Here is a 27,800-nt window from a genome sequence, read left to right as displayed (position 1 = left end):
ACAATATAGCTGAGTTATTAGCGAATCGCATGAAATACGTAAATCTATGATTTGTCAATGTTTATTATGGTTTTTTTCATACTTCGATTGGAATAGTCTGTCATCATTGCCCGAGTGAGATACGATGTGAAATCTTACAGAAAAGCGCCGTTGTCCTTGGGTGAATATTATTGATTTTGTGGAATTACGCAAAATATGGAATATTTTTTTTAAAAATGTTTATTTATATGGTAATATTACTTATCGACCTGTGTGTCTGTTCGCCGTATTCATTTGAAAGAAGCAAGTCGTGTTTCAGTTTGTGCGAACACACGGGGGAACTTTTGTCTGTTCAATACTTTACTTAAAAACTCCACGATTTTATTTGTATTTCTTGTAACTGTTATTAAATTTGTGTCGTATTTTGATAGTGGAAGGGCCTTACCCCCATTTACTTAAGTTACTCTATAATTAAAATGATGGAAAATAATAACTACTGGATTTGTTGCCGGTTCTTCTCGATAGAATCTACTTTCCGAACCGGTGGTATTTACAATTAATTCAACACTGTTAAGACGATTCAAAAGTGCTTTTATGAGCCTTACTTGAATAGAGAATATTTTGATTTTATTTTTTTTATAATTTAGAAATAGCCGTGCTTTGTGGTTCTTGTGGTTTAAATGATATTTTTGTATTATGAAGGCGAACGGGCAAATTAGCCGTGATCTTAAGTAGTCAATTCCTTACATCGCCTCTGCGCCACCAACCTTGGGAACTAAGATGTTACGTCCCTTGTGCCTGAAGTATTGCACAGCTAGTTTGGACAAGTTATTTATATATCATCATGTTATCACAATCGATAACGTATTATCATGTTTTCGTGATTAACAGTAACGTAAACATGTAAATGATAAATAGTAAATACTTTATTAATATTATTTTTTTATCTCAATGTATTTTCAAGTAGTACGCAAGACAGATGATGTAAGTTGGTTTTGTCTGTTTTATAAAGAAATGTCGGCTAAATTACTACTAGGCAGTGATCGGGGCTAACACTACTTAGGGGCCCACCTAAGACGTATCTGAACGTAGACTTGAATTAAATTAGTTGAATGGGTTTGATTAATTGCAGGACTCGCAAACCGTATGATCTGTTTATGTTAAGTTATGGATTATTTCGCATTATCGTCTATTTTCGACTTTGACTTGACTTAGCTGGGGGCCTCTTGAATCCACGGGACCCTGGGCTGAAGTCTAAAAATCCAGTAGATCCGGCCCTGGTTACCATTATAACGCAATATAGGACTGAGCTCTGAGGATAAAACCATTTCTTTATATTCTCATGTGAATATTTACCAGGTTCCCTTGGCACTCTTTAGACTGGAAGACATCATATCACAATAAAAATATTCTATATACAAGTAGGCGCAGAATTAAATTATATGTTTTAAGATTAATAGTCTTACAAGACAACACAGCTCTATGGTATAGAACGAAATAATGTACCTGTATTATTTTATTTATTTATTTATATTTCAATGCACCAATAGTTGAAACTAAATTAAATATATGTATTAAAAAAAATTAGCATGAATGTAACAGATAATTATCGCTAAAATAGCGATCTCTTCCAGGCATCCTTTGGGCAGCGGACTCATTGTAAAACTAATTTGGGAAGGGGTACAATTGCTTTGATAAAACATTCCTGCATATAAAATATAACATTACATGATGTCTAATACTAGGTCTAATATATGTATATAAACTTATTTAAATATAACGCATACATGTCTGTTTGGCCTCTTCGTAACATATTTTTTTTATCTCGCTGGAAAAATGCATCAACGAACCCTTTAGAAAACTAAGCTTATGTGGTAATGTGGGCATCCAAACTGAGGAGGTTCCCGATATCCTCTATCCCACCTGCCCTAGTTTTATATAAGTGCCTAATATTGTACATAAAACGGATTTTCAATGGAAACAATTTTGTAACAATAAAAAAATAAGATGTATAAAAAACGTGAAGTGTGAATCGATCGCATCGCATTCATTTTGTCGAAATTGCTGTTAAAGACGAGCACACATCGGTACGTTTGTTTGTTCTGTATTTATTATTCGACTAAACAAATTTTAGTTACTCATAGTTTTTTGATACTTTTAGTTTTATGTTAAATTGTTGTTCGATGCACGTATAATGTATAAATATGTTTCATAATTATTTTATGTTGTTAACTGTTTATGTACATATCTGTAATCAAATTCGAAGTCGTGAAAAAAAATTTCAAGAACGTTTGAATCATAATTTTACAGAATTGCAATAAAGTACTATTTTTCAACATAAAATACATACGTAAATGAAAAACAAACGCTACATCACAACGCAGGTCTACATTATGGAAATCCCTTAAAGCTTTGTAAAGGTAAATGTTCACGAGTATAGGTATATCAATCCATAATGAAAATAAACCTAACGTAATAGAATTCAATTTTTATTTTTTAAATTCGTACCTTTGCCTATTGTCTTCCAAACATAGAAGGTTCTGGAAATCATTCGATCTTTCATTATAACGCTATCTGTGCACAAACACTATAAACATTGGCGTTCTTTATTTGAAAAAAATAAAGAACAAATTCCCAACATTAGTCAAAACCTTATCGCTTAAAATTCAAACATCGAATCTGACGTCACGGCTTTTTTTTTAATTTTTTTATGGTTTTTTTTTCACAAATGTACCCTAGTTTTGATGCAGACCCATTCTATACATTCGTGTAAGTGATAATAAGAATAATACTACAATTAAAATTGAACTTTATAATCTTCATCATAAAGTAGATTTTCATTTAAATTTTATCCATAGATTATTTGAAAACGAATACATTGTCAATGTGTGCGTAATACCGGAACACATTAGGTGATTTCGTTATTGAATATTTTTACAAAATTAGTAGATATTCGGAAAATTATTCCGTCTCTTTTTAACATAACACACTAGACAGAGATGATATTTGAGATATTTTTAAGGATGAACAATTTAAAAATAGAATTACTGTAAACGAAACAATGTTATATATTCATCAATTATATCGCCACGATGCCTTTTTAGTAAACAATTTCGTCGTCATGAATACCGAAGGCAAAAAACAAGAGAAATTTAAAAGTAGTTGTCAGGCAAAATAACTCTTAATTTGGATATCTTTATTTACAACAATGAAGTCTTGAAGTCGTTCTCACGTGGACGTTTTTTCTCGGAATTAATCGACGCTAATAGTGAAAACAATTAAAATGTTTTATATACATTGAATCGAACGAAGCGTTTAAGTATATTATGTTTAAATAGTTGTCTTATTTTATATAAAATATTACGCTTTAACAGCTTTTGTAAATGCCGTTTAGTTGGGAGGGCGTTTAGTTGATGTTTTCGTCTTCCTTCGAATTTCAAATCAATGCTGACAGATGTCATTCATGCATGCATGTGTTTATAACTAAATAACGTTATAAGTAACGCTAAATAATAAAATTATACTTAATAAAATAACGCTTAAAAATAATGACTTTTAAGCTATGATATATTTAAATTAAAAAAAAAAAAACGAGTGATTCTTCCTGTGGTATCTGATATCTTACCTTGGTAATGGTAAATGTTTTTGTACCATTTGACGGTCAACTCTAGCACCTCGAGCTCATTGGTCGAATCAATTTAATCCAAAGAAATTACTAATCACATAAAATGTAATAATAATGAAAAATAAACAAGTCGAGTCGCGGCAGTAATGTTGTATAATTTCAAGAATTTTAAATTCAACAAATACCTAAGTAGAATTGACATACTGTGTATATAAATATATGTACATATGAGTTAGGATTGTAAGGGCGCGTTCATAATTAAAATTATTATTATTATTAGTCTGTAATATTTAATCATTTTATTAATAATATCTCATTAATTAAATTATGTTTTAAGTTTGAGAGTATTATTTATTTGCAGTATTTTTTTAAATATATTTAGTAAATGTTTGTTAATTTTAATAGAACGTGTTCGAAATTAAATAGTTTTTTTTTGAAGTTGGTACTAATTCTTTTTTTTTTAACAATTCGTCTATTGTACAAAGAACTGGTACTAAACAGCTTTTTTAGTTTCAAAATTATCTGTGACTAGATTCGATATTGTTTTTTATGACATTCGATAAAAAATTAAAAATAATTAATCTATTAAAATACGGTTTATTGTACTCTCGACTTTATGTTGTTGAGATGTTAGGGTTGTCACTTCACGTCTTAAAAATAATATTTTATTTTTTTTGTTATTATTATATAAGCAATTTAATAAAAATGAGAAATTATTTTTAATCTTCTTTGTTGGTGGTCTTTGTACAAGGCCGTGTGAGTACCGTCAGAAATTCTATTGCCAAACAGTAACTTGGTGTTGCTGTATTCTGGTTAGAAGGGTGTATGAACTAGTATCACTACAAGCAGAAGGGACTTAACAAATTAGCTCCCAAGACAGCCAGGTATGTTATTTGCATTTCCATCTATTTCAAATGATCTTGCTTTTTGTTGAAAATAGCGCTTGTCATATGATAATAAATTACAGAATATTTGGAAATATTTCCGGTATTAAATATATTTTTTATTAACATTATTCAATGATGTTATGACGCATTGCCTCCAAAGTAGTACAGTTATTTAATGTTATTATATTTAGTATGTATCTCTATTAATATTAAACACTAAAGTGGTTTTATAAAAAATATATAATAATAATAATATAATTAATTGTTAATAAATTAATAAAACAAATTATCCCGCAGCCCTAACGCGCGCGTGTGAGAGGGTAAGAAGTATAACACAGATACGGCCCGACCGTCGAACGGAACGGTCGTGTGACGTCATTATTCCCGCGTTTTTTTTTCTTTCAAAAAAATGTTCACGAGCGCCATGTTGTCACATTTTTATTGACATTAATTTAAATGTTTTAACAATAATTTTTATGTTGTTATTGTTGACGCGTCGTGTTTAATTGTTGTGATTGTGTTTTATAATTATAATTGTTTGTGTTATAATATAGTTTTAATTTAGTTATATATGATATTAGTGAAATGTTTAGTGCATTGAAATCATACGGACCAACTCAATGAAATGTGGATATCGAGTTTTGTGTGATCATTGGATTTGTATATTATGGAGAAGCCGTCTTATAAGGTAACTTAAATATTATAAAATTTTAATTAGTATCTGACCGATGTGATTTTAAAATTGATATAATTTCAATATGGCCATGACTTTTTTGTTATGGTAATATCAAAGAGTTCTTAATTCGAATTATAATATAAGTAGAATCGTGCGTTAATGTGATGATGTCAGCCATTGTTCTCGGTATGTTAAATTGTTAGAAAATCTAATCGCAGATAATATTTTTTTAATTAGAATTGGATCGAAGCAAATGTTATTAAGTCCAACCCTGCCTCTGTGCGCCATATCAGCGAATGCTAGTGTTGTACTTGTCCTTATTCGGAAATGTCGATATCGATTTTTTTTCACATGCATTAAATTAATACTAGTGATGTGCTTAATTGCATTTTTTTATCGAGTTTAAAAATAACTGAAGTACTTATAAATGATTAATTATGATACATTGTTGTGTTAAATGTTTCTTATTAATTAAGGCTCGTTTCAAACGTAGCATTTTAATGTAACAGTATAAATATACCCTTACATAGTACATTAAACTGAATCAGAACGTCTATTTATAAATAGCACCTCACGGCTCGTACCAGAAGTATATGACCGCTTAACGAAATTTATGACTGAATTGTTTTGATATAAAAAAAAAAAAACTGACAATTAAGATGTTTCAAGATTATAATTTTATTGAAAGGAGGAAAGAGTTATCGGAAATATTATAGGTGTGGCACGTGGAGATTATGTAGTGGTTTTTTTTAAAGATAATGATTATACAGTATAGTCTAGTACATATACTACAAATATTATTACTCTATCAACAGTTAGATCATTTAATCGAAGCCACGTACACTGATCATTGATTGAATCGAGTTTTAGATATTTAACCGACTCTTATGAAGCCAGTGTATTGTGTTTTACACGACCTATTGTTATTATATATTAATATTACTATTAATATCTATATATATATGTAGGTTACACAATGTATGTTTATATACATGTATTGTGTCTGTCGCTAGCCATAGTCGCATCATACGATTTGTGTTACACGTTTTTTTTTTTAATATATCATTAATACTTCTTAGCAAATAATACTATGAGTATAATTGTATAGAGGAATTTAGGTGAAAATTTTCATAAATATACGTATATTTAAAATTAAATATTCAAGTCAAACAAATATATCTGTTTTGTGTAAAAATAAAACACAATATATATGTATAGATATCTGGTAACAGTTTAAATAAAACTTACGTAAATAAATCGTGACGTCACGGACACTCGTGCCGTCTCTTTCTAAATTTATCATGAGTTTCTTTGTAATGTAATGGTAATGAGTTAAATTTAACCGTTACTGTTAATACCTGACGAGTTTATCTGTTTCGAAATACCCATTACATGTAATCGTTATAATAATTATTTTATATATTTAATTATGATTAATTAGATATCTTTAAAGTACCTATGACAGCGACATCGTTTCATCTCTTTCTGTTAACAACGATTTCATATTTGAAAGAAGGAGATAAGGTCTATTCTAATTAATCACCATTTTTACACGATATTTATACTAGTCTAGTACCTTACTATCTATCGTTTCGTTGAATTCGTTCCACAGATATGATATTAAACAAAGGTATTTGTATAGCTGTACGTAAGTGCTTAGTGAGCTTAGGAACCAAACCTCCAGTCCACTTGCAGGTTGTTACTTAATGACAGAATTTATAAACCACGTGGCTAACAATAGCTATAACAATGCCTCCCTTCCCTACCTTCTACTATCGAGTGAGACTTGGGTTCTTCCACGTGAGGTCCGAAAGAGTATTTGAGAGGGACTACTTACTTCTACTATAACTGTTGTATATCTACATATCATTTTAATTGTCAGGGTTTGACTTTGACCCAGCCTTGACCCCGATATATCTTTTTACCTAGTCATAGTTGATCATGATATTTTTAAATCATCAAGTTTAATTTTTTTATTATTAAAAACATTCGTTTTTATTGTCTGAGTCCGAGCAGTTTTGATTTTCCTTATTTTTTTTAGATTTCTTGATAATTTTAACCTTTGTGTGATATTTTAACTAATGCTCCTAGAAGTAATTCTAGGAGTTCTTGGTATTTCATTACATTACTCGAGTTTAAAATATAGCTTTGTTAGTCTACGCATTTAAATAATTATTGTATTTGTATTATAATTATAAGTATATGCAAAAAACTAAATAGCATAATAGGTTTAAAAGTTACTCTAAATCAAAAATAATTAAACTTATCTGTTAATGAAACGATATTGTCTTCGGCTTACGTATTTAATTACATGTTGTATGCATTTTTATGATTATAATTTGAACCCTATGTCTGTATGATAAAGTTTAAAATGATCTACGTATAAATTATAATCAAATAAGACCAAACATCGACTCGTCAGTGTTAATTAGGTCAAACAAACCCGAAATGGAAACGAAATTTCGTCTAAATATAAAGACGAGGTTTAAGTCCGTTTAATAAGAAAAAGTACTAGTAAACAATGATTGCACAAACTTTTATTGTTCGGCTGTGGTGTGTGGGTTTAATCTTGTTATTAAATTTTAAACCAAATCCATACAAGCTATCGAGCTGATGTTTTGGTACTGGTGGCAATATTGTGACTCATGCATCAGTTATGAATTAAATAAAAGCATTTTTATAGATTAAATAATTTAATTAATAATATAACTCTTTTGTTATAAGTTTGTTTACTATTTGAAATGCTTTCAGATAAAACAGGAATTTTATAACTCATAATAAATACAGTTTGACATATATTGCATCGTTCATTAATAATATTACAATAACATATACATAAATAGTTATTTAAATATATTTTTCAATGTATTTATAAAAATAAGTTTATCGTTAAAATTTATATTATTTTATCGACACGTCCTCCGCCCTACGGAAGCCATTCTTTGGCATTATGGCGTTTCATTTTTTTGTCGAGTCCTGTGTATTTATACTTAAGAACGTTAAGTGCGTTGGAAGTGACATCGCGCAAAGCGCGCCATGCTGGTGCGAGTTACTAGAATGCGCTTATTGTTATAACTAGTGTTCGCTATGCGATCCCAATATTACCATGATAGTTAATGAAATATTAAGAAAATCCATATATATATATATATATATATTTGACGACCTCGTGGTCAAGTAGTGTGTACAGCGATTTTCATGGCCGGCCGAGTCGATGTAGAAAAACTTAATTAGTTTTCTATGTTGTCTTTGGTCTGGGTGTTTGCGGTACCGTCGTTACTTCTGATTTTCCATAACACGAGTGCTTTAGCTACTCACATTGGGATCAGAGTAATGTATGTGATGTTGTCCAATATTTATTTATTATATATTTATTTTCAAGGGAAATAAATAATTATATTACTTTACGAATGTTGTTATATAATTCCTTTTATAGTATTGTAATTAAAAACGAAGGTGAGTATTGTTTCGCTTTTGTATCTTAAAAAGATTAAATTATATTATTATCAAGAAACGTGCAACACATATACGTCGTAAACGTTTCAACATGAAACGTCGTATTAAATGTGAACTTGAAATTATAATGTTTAAACATTGTTATTTTTATTGATTCTTGACTGGTTAGGTCAGCAGAATTGCTATGAATAGCTACTTATATCAACTTTAATTTTACTTCCAACGTTCCGATATCAATTACTTCGACGTTCAAAATGCTTTTTTTTCGCAAATATATAGTGAATACTATATATTATAAAAAATAGCATTTCATAATAATCATAGATTAATCGAGCTCTCGACCAATGGTAATGCGTCAATTTGCCGTCAAATGCGGTTTATTTGTCTTTTATTATTATTATAACCATATCAATAGGTATTAAGTTTGTTACCGATATAGTTTAAGTCGGGACTTCCCCATCATCACCGATAAATAAAATGATATAAAAGTAACTTTATACCATTTCCGTGCACGTCTCTACTCTCTATACGGTTGTAATAATGCTTAAACTCTACAGTTTTAACTATAAATGTCGTTTAGGGGGGGTTGACTTAAATTATACCGTGTTCTTCGTTCATATGTCAAATCATCGATGTTAGAAAGAGACAACAGTGTTCAACTAAACGAACGGTAATTTAAAGTAGGTAACGCCGATAGCATGCAATCAGGGATAGATTAACAAAGTCGGGGCGCCTGCGCACATTTCAGCTCAGTTTTTAACTTACTAAAGTGACAATGATTTTTTAAGCAGTATTTCCTGATTCTTCAGCCTTATGGCCCCCAGCTTTTGCTATATATGAACAATCCGGCCTTGCATGCTATCGATGTTGCGTAAGGACTTAAATGTGTTAAATGAGGGTATACTCACCCTATTTCTATTCAGTATTTTATCAAACATTAAAACCCAAACTTTAAAATGTATAATATTAGTAGTGTCTGAAGTATTTATTTTAATTTATGTCAGTTAGTTTTAGTTTTTATAAAATTGTCGATACTCTATTCCAAACATAAGAGGAGAAAAGCCAAGTAAACAACACGTGACAGCATATTGACGCGATATCATTGGTCGAGAGCTTGATTAGTCTATGATATTCACTATGGATTTGCCGAAAAATTGCCCTTTGTATTTACACGAAACTGTTATCGGATATAATTTTGGAAGTAAAATTAAAGTGGAAATAAGTAGTTAAGTGTAATAGTGTTGTATTATAAATAAATATATATTAATCATAAACTCTTAGTAGTGCACAATATAGCCGAGTTATTATCGAATCGCATGAAATACGTAAATCTAAGGTTTGTTTGTCTTTATTTCTACTTCGATTGGAGTAGACTATGGATGGCATTACTAGTCTTTTAAATCGCCCTGATATAGTAATATTAGTTCATGTAAATAAAATGAGTTGTTCAAGAGCACGAAAGTTTTGTTAATCCAGTGTCATTAGTATATTAGTTGAAAAAAGATTGGTTAATTTTTCGGCCAGAGCATTCTTGCCACCATTTCACGCGGTCGTGATTTGTGCAGTATTTTAAATTCTTATTTGTTTAAAATTAAGGCCATGTTTATTATTATTCTTGTGTTAGTTTAAGAGATTAATTAAATGAATTGTGTCATTAGAAGAGCCAAAATGGCCCAGTGGTTAGAACGCATGCATCTTAACCGATGATTTCGGGTTCAAACCCAGGCAGGCACCACTAAATTTTCATGTGCTTAATTTGTGTTTATAATTCATCTCGTGCTCGGCGGCGGTAAACATCGTGTGGAAACCTGCATTTGGCTAATTTCAACGAAATTCTGCCACATGTGTATTCCACCAACCCGCATTGGAGTAGCGTGGTGGAATATGCTCCAAACCTTCTCCTCAAAGGGAGAGGAGGCCCTTAGCCCAACAGTGGGAAATTTACAGGCTGCTAATGTATGTATGTATGTAATGTAATGTCATTAGATTACATTGTTATTAATCAAGAATCGAACCCAAAGTCAACATGCTCAGCGGCAAATGGCGCCCATAAAATATTGTCAGTCGTAACATTGTGGTTCCGTAGCCTGCGTCTGTGTTAGTGTTTCTCAAACTTTAATCAAGATTATTACAACAGTAGTGTTTGGTTTTGATTTTGTTACGTATATTTTTATTGGTATATTCATTATGCTACTTTTATTGTAATTAAAAAAATATATTCTTAAATGGATCAGCTTTAGAATTATTTTTTTTGTAATAAATACTGACAATGAACTCTGTGTTCAATTATGTTAGGTTAATAGATAAAACTGTCATTTTCCATGCCGTGATAACTTTTAATTGAAACAACACTCAGCTAAAAATGTAATTACCTTTATTTTTAACCTATAAACGGTGTATGTTTTGTAAGTTGCCCTTAATAAAATAAAAAATAAAATCTATATGGTGGAAACAGACGAGCGAACAAGGTAGCTGGATTACCATCATAATACAGTGTTGAATTGACTGTAAAGCTACCACCGGAAGTTGATACGATTCGGAAAGTACATTCCACCGAGATCCGGCAAAGAACTTTTTAAGACATTTTCTGCCTCGCACAACCACTCTGTGGAACCAGCTTTCGCCGGCGGTTTTTCCGAACCGATACGACTTGGGAACCTTTAAGAAAAGAGCGTACTCTTTCCTGAAAGGCCGGCAACGCACCCGCAAGCCCCCCGGTGTTGCAGATGTCCATGGGCGGTGGTAGTCACTTTCCATCAGGTGAGCCTCCTGCTCGTTTGCCACCTATGCCATTAAAAAAAAAAGAACTCAGTAGGTACTCAAAATAGTACATATTTAGATATTTTGACGTATTGATGCTGACTAGTAAGTGAAGTACTCCACGTGTTCGTAATAGGTTTATGTTTGTTAGTAAAATTTTTTTTATGGCATTGTTTAGCGGACTAGCACATGGACCACCTGATGGTAAGTGATCAACAGTAAGAAACATCAACCATTCTCCACATCAACCATTCTCCACATCACCAATGCGCCACCAACCTCGGGAACTAAGATGTTACGTCCCTTTTGCCTGTAATTATACTGGCTCACTCACCCTTCTAACCGAAACACAACAATACAGTGTACTGTTATTTGGCGGTAGAATATCTGATGAGTGGGTGGTACCTACCCAGACGGGCTTGCACAAAGCCCTACCACCAAGAAATATGCTATATATATGTATATCAATAAAATAGAAGATAAAGATACTATTAGTATAAATAACGAGTAAACACGGTGAATCTTAACTAGCAAGCAGTATACTTCAGCCTGTCGTTATTGTATTAGTTTCTGGCACAACTTCTCAAACTGTTCCTCCCCTTTTTAGTGATTTGTTAGTTTTATTGTTTTCGTTTTTTTTTTCTGTTTGTTTATTTATGTGATGTGGATTATGAGTCTTCAAATGTACTTTAGATGTATTCTTATATACGTAAATATAGTTTTTTTGACTTTTTCGAAATAAAACAAAAATTCAAAACCTATTTTTTATATATAAATATATATTTAGGTTATTTTCTTTGTGCGTCAATCACGTGATAACTACTTAAGGGTAATATGGTGAATTGATGATTATCATCTCTTGTTCTCCCGTTTTGAAATCTGTTGATCCTAACCCCCCCTTTTATTCAATGCTTAATAAAGAGGATTATCAAGTATATAATATCAAACATTTTGTTTTTTTTTTTTAATATCAATAATTTGCACTCTCTACTAGTTTGAAAATTAAGTAGGTATATGCCATTTTGTTTTTAGTAATTGTGGTCTCTAGAGATGTAATATTAAAATAACCGCTTTTTACTAAATTCATATGTATGTATACACGGTATTATTTTTGTTTGTCTGTCTGTCTGTTTGTTCCGGATAGTCTCTGGAACGGCTTGACCGATTTTGACAGGACTTTCATAGGCAGATAGCTGATGTAATAAGGAGTAACTTGGGCTACAACAATAACTTTTTTGTAAAATACAAACGCGCAGGAACTCACGGGTACAGCTAGTAATTTGTAAATACTTTTGTAAATATTTGTAAATAAGAAGTGAAGAAAGTCACCAGCGTTCGAAGCGTTTACGACATCCCCATCAGAAATCACAATAGTTCGACAATGTTTTACGTTTCGCTGTCATGTTCAATTGGATCCAATTAACAGTTTTGTAAGTGTGGTTTCGTTGAATGTATTTATATATACAAGTGTTACAATATTAGTAATCATTTTACAAGTAATCACGAAATTACGAATTCAACATATTACTTAAATGCTGATACTAAATATACTACAGAATGTCTTTATATCCAATGTTCACAGTTTTTTGAGTCCGTTCAAGGCCGTATTGATCTATGTATATTAAATGTATTTATTTAAGGTACTTAATTGGTAAGGATTAATGCTGTTTTGCTTGAAATTGCTTCGTAAATAAGCTATTATTTCTCGTAAAAAGTGAAGGATACAAAATGGTTATTGTGAGTTATCCCTAAGAGATATATCATAGACTATTTCATTTTCATTTTATAAGACTATTTTGTAGACCTATTTTGATCTCGTAGGGTTCAGACGGTGTCTGCAATGTAAGCGCAACAAAATGTGTTTGTTTACGACATAACAAGAAACCTCTAAAATTTATTATTTATTTAATATGAAAGATAATAAATTGTGGACTTAGTATTTATTGATTTCTCATTATCCACGCAAAAACTATCCTTAGCTTAATAATAACAGGATTAATTTATTTATTTATATTGTTTACGATACTATTAAGATTTTATTCCGATCTTCGACCGAATCGAAACGGCTGAACGGGAATTGTTATATTTCGATTATGTTTCGTTTCGATTGCGATGAACTGACTATTTTTTAGTAGAATTTGGACCAAGGGCTCCTACTACGGATAAATTTCTGACACAAGTTACATTATAATATTAGATACTAGCTGTGACCGCGACTTTGTGCGCGTTTGGTTTTACAGAAAGTTATTGTTGTAGCCTAAGTTACTTATAACATCAGCTGTCTGATAAACAGACTTATTTCGGTATATGTACCGCGTATACATCTATATGCATTCAGCAAAAAGCGGTTATTTTAATATTACAAACAGACACTCCAATTATATTGTATGCACGTAAACAAGATGACTGGATGAATACTGCGCTGGTCCAATGGCCACACTGAACCAGAACACCAGAAGGTAGAGTTCTGGTGTTCTGCTTGTTTTATGTTGGTAGTTGTGTATGAACGAAATTTTCATACACCCCTTTTCAAATGCCAATTTCAATGGCAATATGTCGAATGGTGAATTAAAAAGTCGTGTAAAAAAATATTGTAAAAATTTTCAGTTAAAATTTCATCGTTACGCCGTATTTGGAATGCGTTATCTCAATTTTATCACGAGATAAGTGAGCTCAACAAATCAATGATAACAAAAATATTAATGTAATAATAATAAAACAAGAGATCCGCGGGGAAACATAAATATATAATTCGTTTATTGTATAATATCAGGTTTGTATGACGCCTACGGGCGTGACCATGTCGCCGTGTAGTTCTCTCTTTTTCCTCCCCCTTGTCCTCCTTATTCTTCACGTCCCATAGACTTGACTTGACTATTGAGACACGTCGACGCTTTGTTCAGCGGTCATTATTTTTTAATAAATTAATCTTAACATGTTTAATCTAATTTGATTTTTTCATTAAGATATCCTGGTAGACGTCATTAACCTATTACATACATATATTAAGAGCCTGTAAATTTCTCACTGCTGGGCCTCCTCTTCCTTTGAGGGGAAGGTTTGGAGTATATTCCACTACGGTGCTTTAATGCTGGATACACATGTGGCAGAATTCCTGCATGTGTCTAATCGTTAAAATTAGACACATGCAGGCTTCCTTACGTTGTTTTACATTACCGCCGAGCACAAGATGAATTATAAACATGAATTACACCAATTATGGGTGAATTATTGTTTACATTATTCGTGTCATAATCCAGGGCCAAAACTCGGGCCTTGCGCATTGGTGGTCAAGTTGAAGCGTCCGTGATGCGCCCCTAAAGGTCTCTTAAAAACGTGTTTTTAGCGGAAGGGATGATCGCCAGAACACTGCTTGCACTAGCGCTTGTTGTTCTCGAAACAGTGACTAAGGGTAGTATAATTTCGTTTTTCTCTTTGCTTAGAATAGGATCCATGTTAATTCACTGTAATCCGAAGTATATGTAACAGTATCTCTTTGCTGTTATGCTCTATACATTAACTAGGGCTAGTGGTCGCTCATTGGTCTAAATTCAATGATCATACGTTGCTAAAAATTATACGAAATACATTGATTCGAAAGAGACTCGGCTGAAATCAAATCAAAATATACTTTATTCAAGTAGGCTTTTACAAGCACTTTTGAATCGTCATTTAACAAACTACATATTTAAAGTAAAGCTACCACCGGTTCGTAATGTCGACTCTACCGAGAATAACCGGCAAGAAACTCAGTAGTTACTCTTTTTCAACATCTAAAAATACAGTCATGTTAGTTAAATACAATTATATATGTATGTTATGTCTCCCGCCTGGAAGTCAACAAGCATTAACTCCACGCTTTTTTATCATCTGTGTAATCTTGTATCAAATAATATGTCTTCTTTACCGATGTATTTTTTGCAAATGACTTGAATCTATGAAACGGCAAAGTTAAGTGTCTGAACGATATGAAAACAAATGTCATTAAAGAGCATCATTGATTTTTAATTTTGACCTGACGTTTGAGCCGAGATGGCCCAGTGGCTAGAACGCGTGCATCTTAACCGATGATTTCGGGTTCAAACCCAGGCAGGCACCACTGAATTTTCATGTGCTTAATTTGTGTTTATAATTCAGCTCGTGCTCGGCGGTGAAGGAAAACATCGTGAGGAAACCTGCTTGTGTCTAATTTCAACGAAATTCTGCCACGTGTGTAATCTGCCAACACGCATTGGAGCAGCGTGGTGGAATATGCTCCAAACCTTCTCCTCAAAGGGAGAGGAGGCCTTTATCCCAGCAGTGGGACATTTATGGGCTGCTAATGCTAAAAAAAAAAAATGTTTGTTGTCGTGGACTGTAAACTGTTTACGTTTCTATGATTTTGTTTCTATTTTCTAATCTTTATTATGTAGACATATTAGCTTTCTGCACTCCTCCATGTAAACTTTAACTACGCTAAGTTTCGTAACCCACCGTCTGCGTAATTCTCGATTAATATTGATTTTTTTTTTTTATTTATTCGCCGTAACCTTCACGACATATATAATATAACATTTTAATAAACAAATTATTTATACGACTAAAGTTTGAGAACCACGTCTCGCTATCCCTTATAACAGGTCTTATTTTGTAGGGTTGCGTTAGGGTTGTCGCATAAAACTAAATATTTATAAAAAAAAAACAATATAAATAACTTTTGATTTCTTGGATTTGTGCGAACCCGTGCGTAGGTACCTACCACATCTGACATCACATATAATACCGCTTAAACTAAATACTCAGTATTGTTGTGTTCCGGTTTGAAGGCTGAGTGCGCCATTGTTGCACGCACAAGGGACGTAACATCTTGGTTCCTAACGACGCGTCTGCCTGATTTTATAAAATAAATTAATAATTTTTATTATATTTGATTTAAAAAAAAAGTTGTCTTTTTTTTTTAATAAAGGTCGTTAAATAACCCTCGGCTTCGCCTGGGTTACGTAACGCTAATGTTACAAATGTGAAAGTTTGTCGCCGTCGCGCTCGAATGGCTGGACGGTTTTCGATGAATTTTTGAATAAAAATAGATTACATAACTGATTGGTTGTGTAATGTTTATAATTGTAAGATTCGTTAAAAAAAATAGACATTTTTGTTTACGAGTCCATTGAAGCATATTTTTGTTTATTTTAAAGATCATTTGAAAGAGAAAAGGGGGGGGGGGGGGAGGTTGGCTATCGTGACGGTTTGTGTTTTATTTTCGTGCGGGTAAAGTCGCAGGTTCAACTTATATACATATATACGTATATATAAAATATTATTATTATTATTATATATATTAGTATTATAAGCCTTTTCTTATAAATTGTTAAAATTTTGTTTAGACTTTGAATTGTCGTTTGAAATTTTATGAAAACCTACAATCGTTTCACCCCCCCTTTTTAAATCAGTAAACTATAAATTACATTAACAAATGAATACATTAAATTCTTATGTTTAGCTAGATGTCCGTTCTGACTTCGTACGCGTTAAATTCATATCCCATTCAAACCTCTTTAGCCTATTCCAATAGAAGTAGGAAAAAAGGTAAACAAACCTTAGATTTACGTATTTCATGCGATTCGCTAATAACTCGGCTATATCGTGCACTACTAAGAGTTTATGATTATATATCTTTATTTATAATACAACACTATTACACTTAACTACTTATTTCCACTTTAATTTTGCTTCCAAAATTCCGATAACAGTTTCGTCACATATATCAACATAGTGACTACCATAGATTAATCGAGCTCTCGACCAATGATATCGCGTCAATTTGCTGTCAAATGTTGTTTATTTGAATTTTTTTCTCTTATGGTTGGAATAAAGTATAATTAAAATTGATGTCATAAAATAAACTTTTCGTCTAAATTCCAGCTTTCTAGACTCGGTAGTTCTTGTGTGGTGGAAGCCATACATGACAAACAATTATATGATTTGTGCAGAGAAATCCGTGTTCCTTTCATATTTAAATGAAACGATATTCATATACACACAGAGAGTCATAAGTTGACTAAAAAAAAAATTAAATAAAATCTTCACCAACCCTTACGACTCTATCGTCCCTTAACACAGGACCGAGATAGCGATACGGACAGTGCGCGTGCGAGCGAGACGGGTGTATGTCTTACGTATTTGACTTGAACGACTTGTGTTCAAACTTAAGATTCGACCTTACATGTAAAGTAATAAAGAATAGATACGCTTAAAGGGAAAATATTGTCGAGAAGTTTTAATATTTGAAATCAAGTTCGCGTCGACGTAAAAAGGGTTCATTTGTGTAATTGGTTTTAAATTTGCGGGTTCTCTATATTATTGTTATATTTATTAAATAAACATTATTTTGGGGTCGCGGCTCAGTCAATTAGTTTGACTGTTATTATTTATGCGGACCGATGTTCGGACAGTTCTATGATTTATTTCGATCGCAGAATGACTGCAGATCTTAGATTTTAATATCACGTAAGCTGGGAGTGTTTGTAATAGTCGCGGCTGTGTTTTTGTTTGCTATTATTTTAAGGCAGTTTTTGTTTTTCAATTGTAATTTTATATATTATATAAGCGAAAGTAATTGTCTATCTGTTACTTTCTTACGGCCAAAATACTGAACCGAATTAGATGAAATTTAGCATAAAGCATGCTTGAAATATAAGGATGGATATAGGGTACTTTTTTTATGCATAGCACCTGACGAACAACACCTAAAATGCGGACGAAACCGCGGTCGAAAACTAGTAGTGTGTGTGTAGTAATTGAAAATGTCTTAATACATCAATAGCGAATAATTAAAATGACAGTACCTTTTTTATTACGATATCGGTAGGCGGGCGAGCGAATGGGCCACCTGATGGTAAGTGGTCACCACCGTCCATAGACAATGGCGCAAATATGTCGGAATAACAATTTGTTAACAAACAAATTAAAGAACATGACGTATCTTTGTCGTATTCGTACTTGTATCGTCTTTCGAATTTCGTTAATATCTGTGCACTCTCAGCACAAATAAATGCCAAAATTAAAAAAATATATATCAAAACAGCCAAGTGCCTTGTTGACGTACGATTTATCCGTAGAATCGTAAATGTTTTCAGTTCAAGTTGGCTCGTGATAGCGCTTTTGAATCGTCATGACAACTACATACGCGTGCTCTAATCTAATTCAAGAAACTGTACACTCGACTACATATATTTAGGTATAATGCAATGCAAAACTATACTATACACAAATAGCTTCCGCGATATCGAGAACTCGAGATGTTTCCCACCGAGGACGAGGTGAGTAGAAGTTTGGGAGTATTCAACGATGGTTGAACACTACGTAACCGATTTATCTTTAGTGCCGATTCATAAATTCAAATCGTTTGTTTTAACAAGATTATATAGATGATAAAAAAGCGTGGAGCTAATACTCGTTGAGTTTCAGGCAGGATATCACTGCATACTAAATAAAAGCGGCCAAGTGCGAGTCGGACTCGCCCATGTAGGGTTCCGTAGCACATAGTATAAAAGTTCTTTTAGTTTTTAATAGTTTAATAGTTTTTAGTAATTTTTGAATGAAAGGTAAATTGCGGTTTACGATTTATGACGTATTAAAAAGAAACTACTAACTAGATCTTGTTCAAACCAATTTTCGGTGGAAGTTTGCATGGTAATGTACATCATTTTTTTTTTTAGTTTTATCATTCTCTTATTTATTTTGGCACTTTGGAAGTGTCTCTCACGCAAACTATTCAGTTTAGAAAAAAATGATACAAGAAACTTCAATATCATTTTTGAAGACCTATCCATGAAACCCACACTTATGGGTTTAATGAAAATGGGTTGACTTTCAGTTCTAAATATTGGGAGAGCCCAAAATTTATTGTTTTGAAAATCTTAATGCGGTTCACAGAATACATCTACTTACCAAGTTTCAAGAGAATAGTTTTTAGATTCTGAAAAAAGTGGCGGTGACATACGGACAGACAGACAGAAATGACGAATCTATAAGGGTTCCGTTTTTTGCCATTTGGCTATGGAACCCTTAAAACAAAGACGATTTCCGTTGTCTCTCTGTTCCTATGTATGCTTAGATCTTTAAAACTACGCAACAGTTTTGGAAGCGGTTTTTTTTAATAGATACAGTGATCCAAGGTGAAGGTTTATACGTATAATACATGCACAATATAGTAGAGGAACACTGATAATTTTAGAGGTTTCTAATGTGATATCGTAAATAAATAATTTTTAACATACATTACTCTGATCCCAATGTAAGTATCCCAATGTAAGCACTCGTGTTTATACTGAGTGGTCGTATATAATAGTAATTTTTAAACTCGTATTGAAATCAATGGCGAATAATTATTTATAGTATTATCTACATGTTTTATAAATAGCTTCCGCGGCACGTTTCTTTGTGTGCTATTTTTGTAATTAGCCGGTAATTACACAAGTCGGACGACGTGGATTTGCTTATATGTGTAATATATCGAAACACAAATACAATTATGTTTTTTTGGTATTGGTTTGGTGGACGAGCATATGGGCCACCTGATGGTAAGTAGTGACCACCGCCCGTAGACATAAACGCTGTAAGAAATATTAACCATTCCTTACATCACCAATGCGCCACCAACCTTGGGAGCTCCCTTGTGCCCGTAGCGACACTGGCTGAACCACCCTTAAAACCACAACACAACGCTAAGCGTTGTCGTTGGTAAAATAAACAATTTCGATCAAGTTTTATCGTAAAGTGGACGAAAATCAGTAAGTAAGCAATGTGCTTTAATATCAAGCTACCATCAGTTCGGGATGTTGATACTACCGAGAAGAACCGGCAAGCAATACAGTAGTTAATCTTTTTCAATCAAAAACAATTTATTGGGCGATGGTGACCACTGACCATCAGGTCGGCCATTTGCACATACATTAATAGTGCATTCAATACAAAAAAAAATTAAATAACTTTACAATTACGACTCAAACTAGGTAAAAAAACAATATGAAGAATAGGATTAAACCGGTTTGAACCGGTTCCGTTTGTTTAGAGATTAAACTGCTCCATACGGACATATAAAAGTTTTATTTTAATTATTTATTTAAAATAGCTCATGTAATAATATGATTTTAATATTTATTTAGTTTAATAAACTGGGTCGTTACCCTAATAATGTTGCCGTCTCGCTCGCACGCGTGCCGAGGCTATTTCAATTTTATACTTATTGATTCCGAGCTCGTCCCGTTTGTAGCGACAGGTGAAAAAATATTACATGTATTTTTTATTTTTAATAATATTAATTAAATATTTTTATTTTTATTTATATAGTGGGTATTAATAAGTATTTATATAATTTACCTGCTGTTCTAGAACTGCGTTGATGTTAAAATTGCTAGTAAAATGTACCAGGCCTCCTAATATGGGGCAATACAAACAAATCAAATTTTATTCTAACTCTACCATCGTTTTGGAAAGCGGCCTCCAGTGAAAAACGGCAATATACTCGCATATATTCTTGGCGGTTGGGCTTTGTGCAAGCCCGTCTGGGTAGGTACCACCCACTCATCAGATATTCTACTGCCAAACAGCTGTACTCAGCATTGTTGTGTTCCGGTTTGAAGGGTGAATGAGCCAGTGTAATAACAGGCACAAGAAACACAATTCCCAAGGTTTGTGGTGATGTAAGGAATTATTAATATTTCTAACCCTCAGGCTACCAAATTGCTTGTCCGTATAATATATATATATGTTACTGTAAAAGCTCGAACTACGGTAAATCTTAAGATTTTCCAGTAAAACCTAAGATTATGAAAGGTAAATGTCCATAACACTTTGGGATTCGAACTTTTACCATCATTCACTACCAAGCGATCCCGTGGCGCCCGCCGAAAGACGGAGAGGGTACCGCTGGTTTTTTAGTGGGTAAACCCGACGTACCTGGGCGCACTCGGCGTTCAAGGCTCCGGGAAGTCCCACACCCCCCCCCCACTTTCCATCACGTGTGGGAAGCGCGTAACGCGTTTTTCCAGCGAGAAAAACAAAAAAAAGGTTAAGTTTGAATGGTAAAAGTCCGAAAAAGTCGTCCCTTTATAATAAATACTCACATTTACCAACTCATGTCGGTAAATTTGAGGTTTTACTGGAAAATCTTAAGATTTACCTTAGTTCGAGCTTTTACAGTAGCATATATATATATATTTTAATTGAGTTGATTATTTAAAAGTGTTTCGACTGCTTAAGATGAATATTCGCGTCGTTTTAATGCCAAGTTATTTACCATTGTTTACTGGAGACGGGACAAATATGACGGCGCGCGTACGTCGCCACAATAGGACCCGTCTCCGTTACCGGGAAAGCAGTGTCCGTTTATCGGTCTTTTGACATCGTCACGACTAATTATAGGGGGTGCAATAAAAGTATCTTCGGTGGAAGCAGTCTGTTATGTAATTAAGAAAAGATTATTTTATGTATCTTACTAATTTTATAGAAGCATGTACATGAGAATCGTTGTTGTCCTGGATGAAAAGTAACTTAAAGCCTATTCCAGGAAAAAAGATAAACAAACCTTAGATTTACGTATTTCATGCGATTCGCTAAAAACTCAGCTATGTTGTGCACAATAAGAGTTTATTATTAATATATCTTTATTTATAAGACTACGCCATCACACTTAACTACTTATCCACTTTAATTTTACTTCCGAAATTCCGATAACAGTTTCGTCGACGTTCTAAACGCCATTTTTTCGCATATAGTTAATATCATAGATTAATCAACCTCTCGACCAATTTGGCTTTCATCCTCTTATGGTTGGAATAGAGTGTAGGTGGTTTTCAATTCTATAATCTATCCCTGTGCCAAAATACATTCAGATCAATTGAGTCGTTCTGGCGTGATTGAGTTTCAAATATCCATCAATGAAAACCTTCGCATTTATCATATAAATAAGATTTTTACCCCATATATATATATATATGCTATGCCGGTCGTAGCTTCACTTAATATAGTTCGTTAAATGACGATTCAATAAAGCTTTTAAAAGCCTACTCGAATAAAGTATATTTTGATTTTGATTTTTTTGATATTCTAGTGTAGGTACTTTTTTGGGTTGAGTTTTGCGAACGTGCCTCAAATGTAGTTTTGGTATTATTGTATCAAGACAGTTACATGCGTGTTTATGTTGTTGATTTATCATGTACAATAACATTATTGTGTTTGTAAGAAGCGTTTAGTGTAAATGTTTTGATAATGTTTTGGATAAACGTCAGTACCTATGTGAGTAAAACGGGGTTCAATTCAGTTTGATAGTTTTTCGCTATCGAATCGAATCGTACCCGTTGCTGTTTAGCTGTCCACCTATTCTACAAATGAAACGATCCAGTTGCGTTTCGGTTATAGTTGTATCGTAACGTAAATAATAGAACTATGTAAGCGGAAATTATTTTTTGTGAGGAATAGTTTAAGATGGATCGGAGTAGTATCGGGAATTTAATTGTTCAAATCAGAAAATTAGGTCGAAACCATAAGAATAACGGCCTCCAAATGTTCTGCATGGTGATTATTTGCTGGTCAACTATGTCACGAATCAGTGGCGGTATCTTGTTTTATCATTTGGACTAAAAATTAATGAGAAACTGAAAAGGGAGAGAAGGGGAAATGTTGCTAGCGTTATTGCCACCATTCCACGCGGTCACGATTTATACGGAAACTATTTTAAAATTTTCTTTGTTAATATTCATAGTTTATTAAATACCAGTAATAATTATATCATACTTTAAAAATTAAATAACTGTATATGTAATTATTTTTTCGAATCTCTGTATCTCATTAAAATTAAAAGATTTTTATGCTAACCGTACCAGACAAAATGGCTACATCCGGCGTCAGAATTGTTAGTGCGTTCAGTAAATTTAACTAAACTTTGTTATTATTATTGTATATACGATATCAACTTCGGTTCGAATTTTAATTTGCCGCCTCTTTCTTACAAATGTCAAATTAATGATGAATGATACTTTAAATAAATCTTCGCTAAAAACATTTATAAGGCCGTAAGATTTCAATCGTTGCTCGGACAATTACGATCTTAGAACATTTATTAGATTCGCTTAATGAGCTGATTAAGAATAAGTGCAGTTTTTCCAAGTTTCTTGTTTCCTTTCAAGTTGGAAAAATCTCTTTTCTCTCGAACCAGTGTTGCTATAAATATGTCTTTTAGATCCTAAAGGTCTTGAGGCTCTGGGGCTACAAAGATGTGGAGGCCCTATAGCAATAGGGGAGTGGAGGCTCCTATTTATTATTTTACAAATTAATTACTGACAGTAAGGTTTGTCAATAATTTATTAACACTTTGTATCAGTAACCTTTAAAACAGTGATTAATAATTAATAAATATAATTCGACTATTTAGACATTTATAGGTACTTTACATTAAATTTGTTAACTCTTCGGAATCTCTCTATTGGGGGCCCACTCCTATGGATGCCTTAGGGCAGTTGCCCCGACCCTCCCCGAAATCCAGTCCCGAATATGTCTTATATTTAAATAGTTCTTATCGCGTTTATACTTAATAAGCTTTAAAACATCTTCGCAGAAGCCTTAACTATGTTACCAGTTCGTATTTAACAGTGTTTAGTTACACTGGCTTACTCTCCCTTCAAACCAAAGAATTCAATAATACTAAATGTTGCTGTTTGGCAGTAGAATTTATGGTTATGAGGTGGTTTCTAAGCAGGTTTGCACAATACCCTACCACCAAGTAACTTGACTAGCTAACTCCTCATCCCTTGTCTAACCTTATCGCATTTTATTCGGTGACATCCCGTTGTTCCGACTGATTCAGATGTCAAAGGGTTATATTTATCAGGTCATTGTTTATGACGGACGACTGAGTTGAGATAGGTCTTCGGAAATAGCGGGAATTAAGTTCTGGTCACGTGATCTTTTCGTGTGCTTTTCTTCTCCAAAATCAAAATACACTTTATTCAAGTACGCTTTTACAAGCACTTTTGAATCGTCATTTAACAAACTATTCAAAGTAAAGCTACCACCGGTTCGGCATGTAGATTCTACCGAGAAGAACCGGCAAGAAACTCGGTAGTTACTCTTTTTCAACATCTAAAAATACAGTCATGTTAGTTAAATACAATTATATATGTATGTTATGTCTCCTGCCTGGAAGTCAACGAGTATTAGCTCCACGCTTTTTTATCATCAATATAATCTTGTATCGAATAATATGCCTTCTTTACCGATGTATTTCTATGGACATATACGTCTTAAGTTGTTTGGGACTTTTCATAGAGTGATCATCTTAACTGCAGCTCCTTATACGGCGTAAGTGAGCACTGTCCAATCTGACACTTGTTTTACACCAACTTCATTATTCAGTATCCTCTGTTACATGCTTGCCACTTAACCAAATAGGTATATTAGTGAAATAGTAACGTCGTGGTCCTCTATTTGTCCAAAGGGAAAAATGTTGCCAGTGTTTCGGGCACTTTGCCAATTTTAACCCGGTGCACGAACAAGTGCTGTATAGTGATGCTTTTTTTGTAAAAAATATTTTACTTAACGAACAGGCTGTTTGCTATCGGTATTATAATGACCTCCTGGCCGATTTCCGTTGCAGTGGCCATTGTCAAGGGGACAAGTCAAATCAGAACATATTATACGTGTATAATTGTGTGTCCTAGCACAGGTTCACTCTGTCTCTCTTCCCTCACTCTCTGATGAGACGACATGATAAGACAATATATCCGGTTAGATTATTTTTTATGGCATATGTTGACGACGAGTTGAGCCACCTGGTATAAGTAAACACCACCGCTCATAGACAATGGCACTGTAAGAAATATTAACCATTCCTTACATCGCCAATGCGCCACCAACCTTGGGAACTAAGATGTTATGTCCCTTCAAACCGGAACACATAAGTACTCAGTATTGTTGTGTTTCGGTTTGAAGGGTGAGTGGCGGTAGAATATCTGATGAATAGTTGGTACCCTAACGGGTTTGCACAAAGTGTAGGACACCCAGAATCAAGCTTTCCGAGCCTTGGGAGTAGACTTTGCTGCTTTTTGTGTCTCAATCCAAATTATGTTTTTGTCCTTTGATACACTTTTACCTTTGACTAGAAGTGCAAAAAAGCTTCATTAAAAGTAAAACACCTCGCCTTATTGCATCCACTGGTGACAGGTTTTTTTGCCCAGAGGATCGGAATTGCGATTCAACGGGGAAATGTTGCTAGCATTCTTGCCACCATTCCACGCGGTCGTGATTGACAGTAACTATTTTTTAATTTTTATTTGTAAATAGTTAAGGAATTCATTTTAATTATTATCATCTGTAATCCGTATGTAACAAGATATGGAAAATTAAATCTAATTTCTTGAATATGTTTTGTAATTCTATGTTTTCTGATGATGAGGATGACGTCATCACTGAGTGAGTAAACCGTCACTAAAATTAAGAAAAAAAACATAAACAAACATTTTCGCAACTCTACCTTTAGTTGTAAATAGCTAATGTGGTTTATAAAATTGTCAACGGACGGTAAATCGTAATTCAATTTACAATATCACGGGCAAATTTTAGTTAAATTATATTTCACCTACCCCCCAACCTAACCCCGCCTAACTTAAAAGACTATAAACCATTTAAATTCCGGGATTTGGATTAAAATATTCCCTAATGTTTGAAGTCGTTATTTTCATGTGATGTTAACGGAAGATTGTCTGTTTTTGGATCCACAGAGTCTTCTAGTCTAAGTACATTTCCTAAGTTTCGGAATGTTCGGCAGTGTCAACGGGTAGGAGATCCAAATCATCCAAATTATGGTAGTTCACTTAAGGTCTCAGAAGACGCGACATCCTATAGGCCATTTAAAGGCCGGCAACGCACCTGCAAGCCCCCCGGTGTTGCAGATGTCCATGGGCGGTGGTAGTCACTTTCCATCAGGTGAGCCTCCTGCTCGTTTGCCACCTTATGACATTAAAAAGAAAAAAAAAAGGTGCCCTATAGAAGCTGGCTATGGTTTCACCACCACTAATTTCAGTGGCAAGTTATTGGGATTCCATTTTAAGACGCAGAATATGTCCTACGGTTCAGCGCACAGCGCTTTGAAATAGTTGATATATATAGCAAGGGTCATAGAAAATATTAATAGCGTGATTCAGGTTTTTTCCACTATGCTTGCTTTGTAATCTGTTTACTTTAATATTATAATTTCGGCTAAACCATTGAACCTATATTCATAAAGCAAGCTTGAAGCCCAAGGAACGGAAACTAGTAATCGATAAAGTTATCTAAAGTAATATTCAAGTTAAGGGGGAAAATTAAACAATCAAAATATACTTTATTCAAGTAGGCTTTTACAAGTACTTTTGAACCGTCATTTTACAGAACTGTATTAAGCGATACTACCACCGGTTCGGAATGCAGATTCCACAGAGAAGAACCGCCAAAAAATTATATTTGTTAAATACAATTGCATCAAGCCTGGAAGTCAACAAGTATTAGCCCCACGCTTTTTTATCATCTGTATAATCTTGTATTGAATAATATCCCTCCTTTACCGATGTATTAAAAAGTTGAAAAAGCCTTATAAATGAATATAAAAAATACTAGGCACTATTTATCTAGGATTATGTTTTGATGGAAACAGAAGCATCCTCGTGTATCTCGGCCCTATTAAGAGCAAACGTGGGAGTCGATATAAAAATAGCTTTGAAAGTCGGATAATAACAAATTCATTTAAATATTTACTCTCAAGTAAATGTTAGAACAAGCCGAAGTGGCAGTGAGCTGGTCACAGCTGTCGGAGAAGTGTTAGCCGTCGCGACTAGAAGGTTCTAGAGTGGAGGTAGTGTACGACGCCCTGTGGCACGGTGGAGCGATGATGTACGGATGGTGGCAAGGAGAAAATAGATGAGAAGGGCCGAAGATCGGACTCAGGGGCGCGACTTGGGGGAGGCCTATGTCCAGCAGTGGACTAATATAGGCTGATCATGATGCATGATGATGATGAAATGTTAGAATTAAAGTTACATTTACATGTCCAGCGGCAGTAATTTGTAGCTTTCATAGCTAGAAGAAGATCAAGATCAGAAGTAACGACGGTACCGCAAACACACAAACCCAAGACAACATAGAAAACCAATGAACTTCTTCTTCTTCTTCTTCTACATCGACTTGGACGGGAATCGAACCCGGGACCTCGGAGTGGCCTACCCATGAAGACCGGTGTACACACTACTCGACCACGGAGGTCATCGGTGGGTAGTGTAAGCTACAACCTTAACCCGATTAAAGGCTTTTTTTTTTTTAAATAACTATAATTATTTTTTTACTCGAACGAAGTCGTTGGGAGCTGATAGTTAACTATAAATTATTCTTATTAAATGAAATGTGAGTT

The 27,800-nt window shown here is 33.6% G+C and overlaps 1 protein-coding gene across 3 annotated transcripts in view; it reads left to right on the top strand.

The window, feature by feature from the left end:
* The first annotated feature begins 4,839 nt into the window (after positions 1 to 4,839).
* The window catches only part of LOC125074571 (AT-rich interactive domain-containing protein 5B-like), a 75,560-nt gene continuing 52,599 nt past the window's right edge, over positions 4,840 to 27,800 (top strand). For all 3 annotated transcript variants that reach the window (XM_047685903.1, XM_047685902.1, XM_047685901.1), the window contains exon 1: positions 4,840 to 5,179. In XM_047685903.1, the coding sequence (XP_047541859.1) occupies positions 5,159 to 5,179 (21 nt within the window). In that variant the 5' untranslated portion in view covers positions 4,840 to 5,158. The remainder of the gene's footprint in view (positions 5,180 to 27,800) is intronic.

The sequence above is a fragment of the Vanessa atalanta genome, chromosome 28, assembly GCF_905147765.1.
Source record: "Vanessa atalanta chromosome 28, ilVanAtal1.2, whole genome shotgun sequence".
NCBI lineage: Eukaryota > Metazoa > Arthropoda > Insecta > Lepidoptera > Nymphalidae > Vanessa > Vanessa atalanta.
Note: the sequence above shows the minus strand (reverse complement) of the source record. Positions and strands in the feature narration are given on the sequence as shown.